The sequence below is a fragment of the Athene noctua genome, chromosome 5 (assembly GCF_965140245.1).
Source record: "Athene noctua chromosome 5, bAthNoc1.hap1.1, whole genome shotgun sequence".
NCBI lineage: Eukaryota > Metazoa > Chordata > Aves > Strigiformes > Strigidae > Athene > Athene noctua.
The window spans coordinates 330,533-343,508 of NC_134041.1; the positions used below are offsets into that span (position 1 = coordinate 330,533).

The 12,976-nt window shown below is 45.3% G+C and overlaps 1 protein-coding gene across 2 annotated transcripts in view; it reads left to right on the forward strand.

Annotated features, from left to right (window-relative positions):
• Positions 1 to 1,080: 1,080 nt before the first annotated feature.
• The window catches only part of SLC44A5 (solute carrier family 44 member 5), an 86,031-nt gene continuing 74,135 nt past the window's right edge, over positions 1,081 to 12,976 (forward strand). For both annotated transcript variants that reach the window (XM_074905959.1, XM_074905960.1), the window contains exon 1: positions 1,081 to 1,305. In XM_074905959.1, the coding sequence (XP_074762060.1) occupies positions 1,269 to 1,305 (37 nt within the window). In that variant the 5' untranslated portion in view covers positions 1,081 to 1,268. The remainder of the gene's footprint in view (positions 1,306 to 12,976) is intronic.

The window sequence follows — 12,976 nt, forward strand, 5'->3', positions numbered from 1 at the left end:
ATGGATAAAGTGCTACCATGCCCAATTTAGTTTTCTTACACCTAGCCAAGGCAGCTAGCTCTGCAAGAGCTGTGGAGGCACATACCCTCACTGCCTCTGATGCATATACGATTGGTTTATGTTTCAGTGCAAGCACGGTAACAACTTTTATGACCTGTGTGTGTTAATTTACTCATAAATAAAATAACCATGTGCTTTTGAGAGTCTCAAGCCAATTTTTGAAAGGGTGTCTTTATTTTCAATCCTTGAAAAGTACCTTTTCCTCAGATTGCTCATGTGTAAAAACATAAGTGATGGCCTACAGGTGCACTTCTCTCAAGAATTACATAAGGCTACTTCAAAATTTTTTCAGTAGGAGATGTTATGTGTGTTGGCGTTGGTGACGTTTCCCTAACAACAGACTAACAGATAACTAGCGATGTGACATCTGGGTATAGCGTGCTTTTGCTGTCGCGCTGACCTGGGGGCCGGGCGGCAGAGCCACCTCAGCCATCGGGCACTCGCTCCTCGAGCGGGCATTGCCCCTGCGGGTAAAGCGGAGGGCGGTGGGCGGCAGCTCAAGGGGAGCTGATGGCCAGCGATCGGTCCGTGTCGGGGCCGCACCGGGGGCGCCCCCGCCCGGAACCAAACCTGAAGCGTTACAATTCCGAGTGCTCCGGCCCCCGCGGGCCGGGGGCTCAGCACGGGCGGCCCGGACAGCTCCGCGGGGCGGCGGCCCCGGGACCGGCCGCCCGCTTCCCGCCGGCGGCAGAGCCTCCTGGCTGGGGCAGGGGCACGGCCGCAGGGATCCGCGGGGAGGGACCCGCGCTCCCCCCGGGCAGCGCCTGGCGGCGGGGCGAGTTCGGAGACCACCACCGCCCCCCGCCGCCGCGGAGCCCCCGGCGCAGCACCCGCCGCCGAAGTTGCCGCCGGGAGCCGGACCCGAGCGAAGTTACCGAGGCGCGTCCGGCGGGGGGGGGGGGGGGGCGGCGGGGCCCGTCCTGCCGCCCCTGCGCCGGCCCCGCTGCCCGCGGCCCCCCCGCCCCGCTCGGGCACCGCCCCCGCGGGCTCGGCGCAGGCGTCGGCCGCGGAGCCGTCGGGACGGGACGGGCGGGTCAGCGCGGGGCGCGGGCGGTGCTCGGGGCGGCGCGGAGCGGAGCGGAGGGTGCCCGCAGCTGCCCGGCCGCCGCCGCGTCCTCTCATGCCTTCACGGCAACAAAGGGCGCGCTGAGCGGCGGGCGCAGGCGCCGGGCCCCCGGCGGTGCCGGCGCGGAGGGCCCCGGGAGACGATGGCGAGGAAGGGAGAAGCCTCCGCGCCTCTCTACGGTGAGCGCGGGGCGGGCGCCGGGGCCTGCCCCCGGCCCGTTCGCACGGCGGGGCGGGAGTTTGTCCCGCGGCGGGTGGCGGGGCCAGGGCCCCCCGCTGAGGGGGAGCCCTCGGGGCGCCGGGGCCGTGCTGCGGGACGGCGGGGCCGGGGGGGAGCGGCGGGCGGGGCGGGAGCCGCCTCCGCGCGAGCAGGTGCGCGGTGGCCGCTTTGTCCGCGCTGCGGGCCGGGCCGGGCCGCGGGGCAGGGCCGGTGCGCGGGGCTGGCGGCTGCTTCCCCGGGGCCGCGGCGGCGGGCGGTACCGGGGCCGGGGGCCCGCCGCGCCGGCCGCGCTGCCGGGGCACCGGCGGCTCTGGCGGGCGCCGGCGCTTTGGGCGCGGGGACCGGGGGCTCCGCGGGCGCCGCCGGGGTGCCCGGGCCGGGCCAGCCCCCGGCCCTGGGCGGATCCCGCCGGGGAAGGTCACCGGGGCAGAGCCGCATCCCGGCGCGCCAGCCCCGCGCTCCTTGCTCCCGGGAAGCTGATGTGTTTGCGACAGAGGACACGGGGCTTGCGGAGCTTCTTTAGCCCGTTTGAAGGTGTCGCTGCAAAAGCGATTTCCTCTTCCAACGTGCGCGAGATTTCCGTGGCAAAACAAATCTGCAGAATGAGCAAAGCCCCTTGGAGACAGGGGCTCTTTTCTGAGCGTCCCGGCGGCTGCTGCCATTGGCTGCCTCGTACGCACGGGCCAAGCGGCCTTCGCCGTGGCATCGGGGCCTGCTGGTGACATGGTTCCAGCTCGAGAAACTCCGGTTTGTAATTCACCTCTGTGGTCTGACCCTTGGTCTGGCGAAAAGAAAATTCACAGCTTGGCTTCCTCCCAAAAGGAAAATGTCAAAAAGCCTTTTTTTAGGGAGGGAAAACAAGCCAGGAAGAAATTGGAGTGTTTCAAAGGGGAAATCTGAATAGGTGAGCCTGTGGATACTGAACTTCTGAGAGAACCTGTTCCTACCCTTACGGAATTCACATGGTTTTCCAGGTTACTGCAGAGGGACTAGGCCTAGGACCACGGGTATTCAGCACTGATGGCAGGGAGACAGGCACGGAAGTATTTTTCAGGTGGAAGAACAGGAATACGGTGTTCAGAAAGGCAAAATACCTTCTTAATAGAGTTCAATAAGTGCTGTGTCTCTTCCTCACTTGACATTTGTAAGCAAGAACGCTGTGGTAAGAAAGTCATGACAGGAAGTCAGTGAAGTGTTGTATTGTCATAATACATTAATCTGTAAATAAATACATTAATTTTTCAAAGCGTGTTACTCAGGTAAGAAGGGCTGAATCCTTTAATTATGCAACTTGAGGGAGGAGGGCAATGTATCTGTAATCAACTTGTAGTTCTGAAGAATTATTCTGACTAGAATTCTGGTTATTTTAACTGTTTCATGTCGTCAGTGTGTTTACTTCCTTTTACCCCATTTGCTCATGGGGGTTTCGTTAGTGGTAGTGTGTATTGTGTTACCCCATTTGCAGGAATCTTGAGTAATTAGTCTTTTATGGGGAAACAAGGTTTGATTTCAGATCTGGTTTCCCTGTTAGATCACATAATGTTAAAGACTTAAAAAAGGAAAGTGCAGCGTTTCCAAATTCAGCATGTACAACATGGCTTTCCTTTTAAATTAGGTTGCTGTTGTAATAGTTATTCTCTTGACTTTGTCTCTCCTAGTAACTGGTTATTTATTAGCCCACAGGTATGTTTTTTCAGAGATATAGGTATCTTAAACTTCTCTTCTTGGAATCTCAAGGATTCCTCAGAGTTTCAGCATTTATAAATGACAACGGCAGATTCTTCTCAAAAGTTTTGGTCTTTTAACTTGTGGCATCAATCTGATTCCTTAGAAGAGATGAGTCAAGCCCATGGTTGAAGCTGATGTTAGGGTGCGTGAACAGTTCTGTAACTACCTCAGATTTCTCTTGGAGGTAGCAAGTATCCTGTCAGGTGACTGACTGGTTATTATCAGTTAGACTGCTGGGAGCCCAAGGTACGGGACAGAATGGTTGGCTGCTCATGTGAACATGGCTCTAAAAGGTTTTGATAAGCCTGTTCCTCTTATGCTCTCTCACTTTTAGCTGTGTTGTCTGTGCACATGTGTGAGAAGGATCATAAATTCGTCTTCGTAAACAGCTTCTTAGTGATTCCTTAAGTTCAATCTTTGTTGGGATAACTGTAAGCTGGCTCCAGGAGTTGCATCAAGTTTTTTTCTTAAAATGGGTTAAATATGAAGGTTTTGTCAAGAACAATGACATTGACTTTATGAAGCCCTCTCTCTCTAGCAGGGAATTTCCAAATGACAAAACCCAAAGTTCTTTCCCAACAGGAAGGTTTCCACTGAAGCTGAGGAGGCAAAATACTCATTATTTCCTTTTGTCATTACAGCTGTTTTTTGAGATTGTGAGATCTTTATTTTTTAACCAAAGTAGTATCTTCTTTCATGGAACTGCAGTATTAAGAGCTGTCGTGTGACTGTTGAAATCAATGGTAAAATTCTCTTTGTTGAAGAATCAGGCTCTTGGCAGTGATGGTACCATAAGCAATCTCCTATAGTAGTGAACTGTAGTTCAGCTGTTAGCTTATAAATCACTGAGCTTCAGATGGATGATGGCTTTGTCTTAAAATAATGATAAAAGCTTTCTTTAAAGAAACATTATTGAGAGAAAATATATGAAGTGTCAAATTGTATTACTTTGGACTCAAATTAGCTGGCTTACTTTTTTACATCTGCCTATTTAGATCCTCTCTAGGAAGAACTACTTTCCTATGATTTCTTTTGCCAGTAGTGGGTACAACCAAAACCTGAGTATAATTAGGATTACTAGTTACTGCTGTGAAGTGATAATGTCAGTTTTTTACTAAAAACACCCTTCTTTTTTTAGTAAAATTTTACTAAAAATATTATTTTCCCAAGTGGAGGAGGTCCTTCTGTTTACGTTGGAAGAGCTTTTGATGAGCTATGAAACTTTCTATCGAGATCTGTTATTTCTTGTAGCTTGGCCTGCATTTCCCTTTCTTGATTTCATCCAGTCACATACATGTACCATGCAGGAAGGGCGTCCTCAATCCAAGGAAAATAAGCTATTTAGCCGTAGCAGTGTCATGTGGTGTGGAAGCTCTTGGCTGTGACACTGCTGCAGATAAAGCCTCCTTAGCTCCTGCTGGCAAATCCTTGTGTAGTTACATAATTAATTTCACCTTCTGAGGTTCAGATTTCATACCAGTGGGGTACATTCATATTAAAGCTGAAACTTGATTTTACACTTTATTCACATTTGAATATACTCAGAAGCGTTAGAAGTAGGTGGAATTTGGATTTGGATGGTTTAAATGTGTCTTCCTCTGACATAAATTTGGTCCACTTTGCCTAGGATTTGCAGTGCGTATTTTAGGTGGGCTGGGCGAGGAAGGGATGGAGAGCAGCCTCGAGGAGAAGGACTCGGGGGGGTTGGGGGTGGAAAACTGCCTGTGAGCCACCAGCGTGCACTGGCAGCCCAGAAAGCCCCTGTGTGCTGGGCTGCACCCAGAGCAGGGGGGGGCACAGGGCCGGGGGCGATTCTCCCCTCTGCTCCGCTCTGGGAGACCCCCCTGCAGGGCTGGGTCCAGCTCTGGGGCACCAACAGCAGAAGGACACGGACCTGCTCCAGCGGGGCCAGAGGAGGCCACGGAGATGCTGGGGGGGCTGGAGCCCCCCTGTGAGGACAGGCTGGGAGAGTTGGGGTTGTACTTTGAGGTGGAAGTAACAGAGAAATTTGAGGCCATTTATGTGGCTGCTGTTTCTCTCTTCATAAACATAAAATTAATGCAGCAGGGGACGCATACAAGACCATCACACTTTGTGTGTGTGAGCTATCATCTTTCTAATATCTCAAAATAAGAGGAACGTTTCTTCCCATAGCAGAATTGGGCTCTAAATCAGGTGTCTATCTAATGTGGAGATGCGTTTGTGTACTCTGAGCTGTATGACATACTTATTACTTGTAGTCAGGAAGTTCATGATCGTGTTGAATGTTCTTATAATGAGTTTGTTTTCTTGGAATAGATAAGACATAAAGTATATATCATAATTCACTGAACATTCAGTGTGGTATCAAGAAAGAATTAGAAATGCAGTACAGATCTGTTTCATTTTACCTTTTTGTCATTACAAGATTTAAACTCAAAATTTCTCTCTAAAGAAGTCAATAGGAAGTTGCACCCCAAAACTTTAGGCAGCACAGGACTGATAATCCTGACTTTTTCTTATGCATATTGAATTATAATATTAGAGGAAAAAATAAAGATCCCTGTAGATCTGTGTGAGTGAACAGAAAGGTTTGTGATAGCTTTCTAGATAAATTACAGTCAGTCATGTAAATATGTGTTTCAGGACCATTTAAATACGTATTTTCATAATCCATACTTTGAAGACTTTAAATGCACATGATTGACTGCAGTAGGATATGATAAATACGTATCTAGACAGTGTTAAAGACATACACTGTTTAGTGGACTGTGGTGACTATCTCTATTAATGGATATTTAAAAAAAATGTATTTACCCAATAGACTAGAGACTTTCTGAACAGCAGTGTGATTTATTGTGTATTATGGTAAAACCCTGATTGCAAAGATGACTGGATGTTCTTAAGTTTTTTGTGCAGTTATGGTATTTCAGAAGCATCTGTACTTTGGCAATAGTGATACCTTCATGGGATTTCTACGTTGTGCTGATCTTGGAAACAGTTTAAACATCTTTTCCTCATTTGGATTATTGTGGAGAATTTTGAGATGAACTTGGATTTATAAAGCTAGGCCTATTCTAAGTTTTTGCAAGAGGTCTTGAACAGATTATTGATGAGATGCGAGCAGTAACTCAGTTGAATTTACAGATGTCTCCTTTGATACAAGTGCTTACTTTATTAAAAGTAAGCTTTTGAAGTAGCTGAGTTGAATTCAATCTATCTTCTTAAAACATGCAAAGTACTGTGTACCCGAAATGGTTAGGTCAGTAAAGTGAATGGGCAATAAAACCACCGGGATTTAGTCAATACAAAGTGCTCATCTAGTGGTCTAGTAGTCTTTGTATTTCTTGAGCCAAATTAATTACTATACTTTCCAGTCCAATTAAGATTCTAGAGTATGTGAAAGCATGCAGGCTCTGATTTATCATCCTTTAGAGCCTGAATATTGTACTACTTTCAGCTTATTGACTTAAGATGAGCCATTCTTGGGAGTAAGATATTGCTCAGCCATGAACAAGGATGACGCAATCAGAACATCTTTAAGTAAGGAGATTAACTTAACTGTTATGCCTGGTTATACACTATTCAGTTGATTATTTACTGCTGAGCAGTATGACTGTCACTGAACATTACCCAGACAGAAATAGTTTAATAAAATAGTCTTCTTTATGATTAAATGAACTTTTTCATGTCTTTTAACAAACAGGCTATTAATATGTAGTTGAAGAAGGGAAATTCTCTCTGCCACCATACAATTTAACAGTGATGTAATTAAATCAACTCTCACCATTGCACAGTCCTCTGTCAGGTGGATTGGAGCAGTTTCTACATGATATGAGCTCAGGAAAGTGTGGGTGTGTAATAGAGTTGTTGTGCAGGAGGAGCTAAAGCTCAAACCCCCTGTTTTTAGTGGAACTCCCTGCATTATCAAAACGAGGCTTTACATACATGTATGGGATTTTTAAAGCCTTTAGTGTTCTTATTTCCCTGGGCTATGTGCTCTGAAAAAGGAGACATTGCACGGAAGCATTAAGCATAACTGTTGCAGTTAGAATCAGTATGCTTACCGTAACTTAGTAGTTTGTCAGAGTTAGTGAACCCTCCTGTTCAGGAATCCATTGATACTTCTCTGCGTCAGGGTGCCGAGAGCACGAGTAGGTCGTTGGCCTGACCAGTCTCGCTGGAGCTTCCACCCGTGTCCCCTGGCCAAGGTTCCCTTGAAGCTTGGGCTGGTGCCGGTGGTTCCCGCCTGAGCTGTGTCCTGGGGGTGTCTGTCCCTTGTCCTCTTTCTGGGGTGCTGGGTGGGCCCTGGCCCATTACCCTGTCTCGCCTGACGGTCGCTGAGCAGTCAGTGGGACCCGTTGCTGTCACGGCTTCGCGTGCCCGCCTCTGGCGCCGCAGGGTGAGCTCACCGCACAGCCCGTGTCTGGGCGTCCGGGGCTCCAGGCTTGCCTCTGGCCTGCGCTCGCTGTTCCTTGACACTCTGTAGTCTGGCTCCACATCATTTTGTCTTCTCAGTATGACTGTCAAACGCTAAAAGCTGATCCTGTCTGAATTAATCAGCATTTTGTGCATTTGCCACTAAGTGGTTGTTTTTACAGCTTGATAAAAAGAAATTAAAAAACCCTCTTTATAGCAAATGCAGAGACACTAATGGTTGTGTGAAAGTGAGACTTGGTACTTTTCTCATACCTGTTTGACATGTTTATGCTCTGGTGTGCTGGCAGTTAAATATCCTCAGGTGTTCCATCTCTCTCTTTTCTCTCACTTCCAAAATCAGGTACAGTCTTAAAGGTAAAAAAACCCCAAAATATAGCCCTGCCTATTTTTCTGTCATGCACATACATGTAGTATACTTGTTTACAAATTTTTAGAAGCCTAGCGGATGTCTTGAAAACAAGAAAGGAGGCTCCTTCAATCAGAAAGCAGAAAAATACACAGTACCTTCAATTTGTCCAGCTACAGCTGCATAAACGATACGTTTGTGTTTCAGTGGGTAGTCCTGACACATTAACAGTTCCAACTTTTTAATTCTTTCTTCCCTTTTTATTTCAAGATGGCTTACTGAATTCAGTCCCAAAACACTCAAGGTTTTGTCTACCTAGTGTTTACAAACCCTTCCTCACTCTCATCCCCCCAAGCTGTAGCTCAGCTGTTTTAGCCTTTCGTGGAAAAAAAACGAGTGTTAGGCTTTAGACTGTTGCTGAGGTTGGGGTCTGGGTTTTTTGTTTTTTTTCCTTTTTTCGATACTTACATCATTAGGCTGCCTTGCTGCTTTAAAAACAGTATTTCAAGAGATGAGAGAAAGAAAGGCCTAAACACTTTTGCATGCTGAATGTAATCGTTATACCACCAACTGTGTCTCTGGCCCTAGGAGCACATTTCAGGCCTAGTTAATCAGAACTTTCCTGGAAGCCAAGGCTTTGAAGTGTACTCCAGGACATGCTTAGGTCCCTTGCCGTCGCTGGACTGTTGTCTGCTGTCTGCCATCTAGACCGTCCCATGGGTTTGGACTGGAAGAGTGCTCTCCTGTACTTGGGAGGGAAGATGGGTATTTGCAGACCCACGGAGTTACTTCTTCCCAGCGCCGGTCGGGTTGGCATTTAGGAGAAATTCTTAAAGGAGCCCATCCAAAGTGGTAGATGCATTTATAGTGTTGTTTGGTTATTGTAGCTTCTCTTTTGCATATTGTTTTTTATAATCTGTCATTGAACTAGTGAAATACAGTATCAACATAACCATTTTCATGCTTCTGGCTAGTGTGTTGTCTCAACTCTGTTGTAGCAAATTTGGCGGTGTTTGTCAGAATGCATAGCAGTGAAGGTGAGACAGTTTTCGTAATTGTTTGGCTCATTAGAGGTGTGGGAAGAGACAGGAAATAAAAGTTCGGTGTCATACTACAGTTGATCTGTAATAAGAGAATGTGCTAATCTGAAAACCCTTTTTATAGGCAAAGAGGAAACACACCTTATATGTAAAGCCAAGAATTCTATTGTTAGAATAATTAAAATCCTAATAGTCTAATCCAGTGATTTTTATTAGTTTGATTCTAGTTATTACAGAAAGAGTAACTCTGTGCAGAAAAATGTCTCAGGAATAGTTACAGTTAAATAGAGTTTAAATTGGTACATTAATGCCTCTTAGTTTCTATCCCCTTTTCATTTTAACTAGTGATGGAAGGCCCATCCTTCCATGGGTTACTCACGGTAACTCAACCTCCACCCCACCAACCTTAGGATGTGGAGCAGTGATGGAAGGTTCATCCTATACTATATCGTCCTCCAGTCTTGTGTTTCCACTTTTCAAGGTCTCTTCTGTCATACCAGGCCTGTATTTCCCTACACTGCATCCTTATGATAGTCACAAGTATCTCATTCTGCACAGACTATTATCTCTAAAAACATGGTCGTGTCATACCGTAATAAGCAAAAATGAAACAAATTAGCCATAATCACTGGGTCAGAAGAAAAATTGCTGTTACAGTTAAACCAAATACAAACAAACCTGGAGGTGATTTAGTAAATTCAGTAACTGATCTTCACTTGGATGTGAAAAAAAATTGCTCTGCATTTGCGCCTGAAATGCAAAAGCACACAACATTCACAGTTGCTTAACTGTCTTTACTATTTGTTTTTGCTGTTGCTAGTGCCTGGCGCAGAGGCAGTCAGATTTACAAAATCTGCTGGTGTGAGTACATAATTTTCCCTAGCATCTGGGTATTATGTCAAGGAGACCGTGTCTCGTTAATGACTGTTAGCCTAATACAATAGTACAGAAACACCTAGCGGGGTAATGTAAACTAAGCTGATTTAGAACTGTTAAAGCACACACACATAAGAGCTTTCCTGTGAGGTTAGGAGCAAGGTGTGTTGGATGAAATACGACTCTGCTTTGTTTAATATGATGAAGACAAACACATCCCCAAATTTGTTCACAACCTTGTTTTGTTACAGTGAAGGCTAAGCAAAGCATGATGGCTGTGCATTGTACAACATACACACAAGCCTGGGCAGTTAGGTTTTCATACGTAGTCTTCTCCTGCTGAACCTGTACTGATTCCTTTGAGACTTTGAAGAAGGTGTTTCAATCATAGGTTGAGGAAGCAGGGAAGAAGTATCAAAAAGATCTGTGAAGACAAACAGAATAACCGTTGAAAGTTCCTTCCAACTTTATATTCTGTGTTCACTTATTTGGGAGGTGGTCAAGTCTCAGCAAGATTGAGAGCTGGAAGCCCCAATAAAAAGCAGTGTTTGTGTGGGATGCCTCTATTCCTGTTACCCTTTGCAGTGTTTGTAGGAGCTCCTGGTCAAGTTCAGACACAGTAGACAGTATTTGGCCTTGGGTCAATATTAATTGCTTAAAAATTCGTTTCCTCTTTCCTCTTGGATAGAGAAAATAGTGGGCAATATGGGGGATCTGGCTCATAGTAGTCAATGGGCTGTGCTGACCTAGATGAACTAATGGGGTCTCATTCAGGCAGTGTGATACACAGGACATAAACTGGGAAAGCAGTGACAAGCCTGATCAGTAATTACTGGGAAAAACCAGGTTTATTGTAAACTGGTGTTTTACTTTTGCTAGAATGACAGGAAAGAAATGCCTGGCAGCTATTAGAGTTATATAGATGTCTTAGATACCTAAGTTTTCTTAGGCAACAAATCCAAGAAAAAATGAGTATAATTTTGGACAGAAGACCTGTGCAACTTAAACTCTGTGTTAATGTTGTGTTTCTTCACACCCCCCTCCATGTTGTTAAGTCTGAATTTGTTGGTACCAAGCTTTCATGATCCTGGAATGCCAGTCTCTGGAATTCACCTCTCTCCAGATATAGGTAGAATACCTTTATACCTACCATTCTGAATAACTGAGCTGCAATCCATATGAAACACCAGGTTTGTGGGGTTGTTTTCATATCACAATAATCTGCTGTGGCATTTCACAGCGTCTGGACTGCTATAGGCAGCCGTAAATAAAAGTAGCCAGGAGGAAATCTCTCTAGTTGGTGGGATGATCCCACACAGCCTATTGCTGATGTAGAAATTCAGTGCTGTCTGCATGCCCATACAGATTATGAGGAATTTTTACAGCCAGGGATGGGATCCTTCTGACTGTTCCTTCAAAAGGCCACACAGCAATATTTGCACATTTCCAGCCTCAATCCGCCTAAGTGAAATCATCCTTTCCCTGCTAGATTGTGCTGAAGAGAGCTACAGCAAGTGACCACACTCCTTGAGTGTACTCTGCTGAGCAGCCACTTTGAAGTCAGAGCTCTTCTATTGCACTAAAACCTGAAACTGCCTTGGATTGGCCTCTGAGAGCTGCCAAGACGAGGAAGCTTGGTCTAAAGAGATCCTCTCCCTAAAGATGTCTGGTGGGTTACTTCTCCAGCAAGAAGTACCATGCTTGTACCTGTTTCTTAAACCAGGAGATAATCTGTTAAAATATATGGTTTAGTGTGTGCTTCTGATGTGATAAGGGTGGGAACCTGTTTCTGCTTTGGGAGCATGTGTCACCAGAAAGAGGAGCTCTAACACATGGGTGGGCCAGGACTCTGCTTAATTATCTCTTCTGCACTGCTGATACATAGAAGAAAGTGTCTTTTTCAGGTTAACAGGTTCCTGCTGGGCCAGTTGCATGCAGAGCATCTGTACTTGTACAGGCTGATGTGCCATGGAATCTGGTAGCTGAATTAGTATCCTTCATAATCAGTGTAGTTTGAAATATGCTGAATAATAGCTCTGTTACTTATTATTTAAGATTATCTGTACTGGATGTTACAGTAAAACTAATTGTTTTTTTCATAGCTTACATTTTTCTACAAGAGTTAGAATTTCTTGGACGTGATCAGGTTGCTAATAAACAGCTGACTAAGTGTAGCAAAATGCTGTATTTATTTTTAGATTTTTTTTTTTTCCCAGCAGAATGGTAAATAGTTCCTATGCTGTTGCTTTGCTTTGTCTGACGAAAGGCAATGAGATTTATCTATGAATAACCCTTTTTGTTGGTTTCAGTACAATGCAATATCTGTGCTAGCATCTAGACAACTGCTATGAACAGGAAAATGATAATAAGTGCTATGTGCCTGTGACCAATACTCTTGAACTCTTGTAATATTTACCCCCATAAGTAGTGTAAAGGTTTGAGTGGCATTTGTGATATAATAAAATGTTTGGATAATATATATATATATATTTAGGAAAGTAGATATAGAATATGTGCATACATACGTATTTCCTTGTTAGCATTTTTCTGGCATCTGTCCAGGTCCCTACTACACCTAGACAAAATGCTAGTGACAGAATTATTATAGCCATGAATACAGAATTTCACTTGTAAAGCAAGTAACATAATATATGCCTACATTGTATTTCTGTTGATGTAGTTCATGCTGAATAGACCCTTGCTAATTTATGCTGATGGCTCTTCACAAATGACCGGGTGTTGTGGCAAGAAGAACGTTCACTAGTACAGCCTCTTGCTACAGGCTTGATGCTGGCCACCATTTTGGGACTCCAGTCTGAGGGACAATATCCATCTCGGCAGCTCTCTTGAAGCTTATTATGCAGTTGTAGAGGAAATAATAAAAAGAGCTCAGCTACTGGAAACTGCTGGCTTTCTTTTCCTGATCCTTTTGTACCAAAGGGTTTCCCTTTCAACTAAGGGAATAAAAAAAATTGGTACGTAGTGGGTGAGTGGTTTGGGAACTGAAAAACAAAACAGGAAGAGAAATCAATTAAAGTTTAACAAAACCAACCCCAAAGCAATTGAATCTGTAACTGGGGGCAGTAAACAAATAAACAAACCAGCCCAATAGAATTCTGAACCGTAAACTATAAATGAAGTTGTATGGTACACCTGGAAATGTGGCATTGCAAGCACAAGGAAATAAACCCCCCAGCTGCCAAGAACTCTTTTCCAAGACTT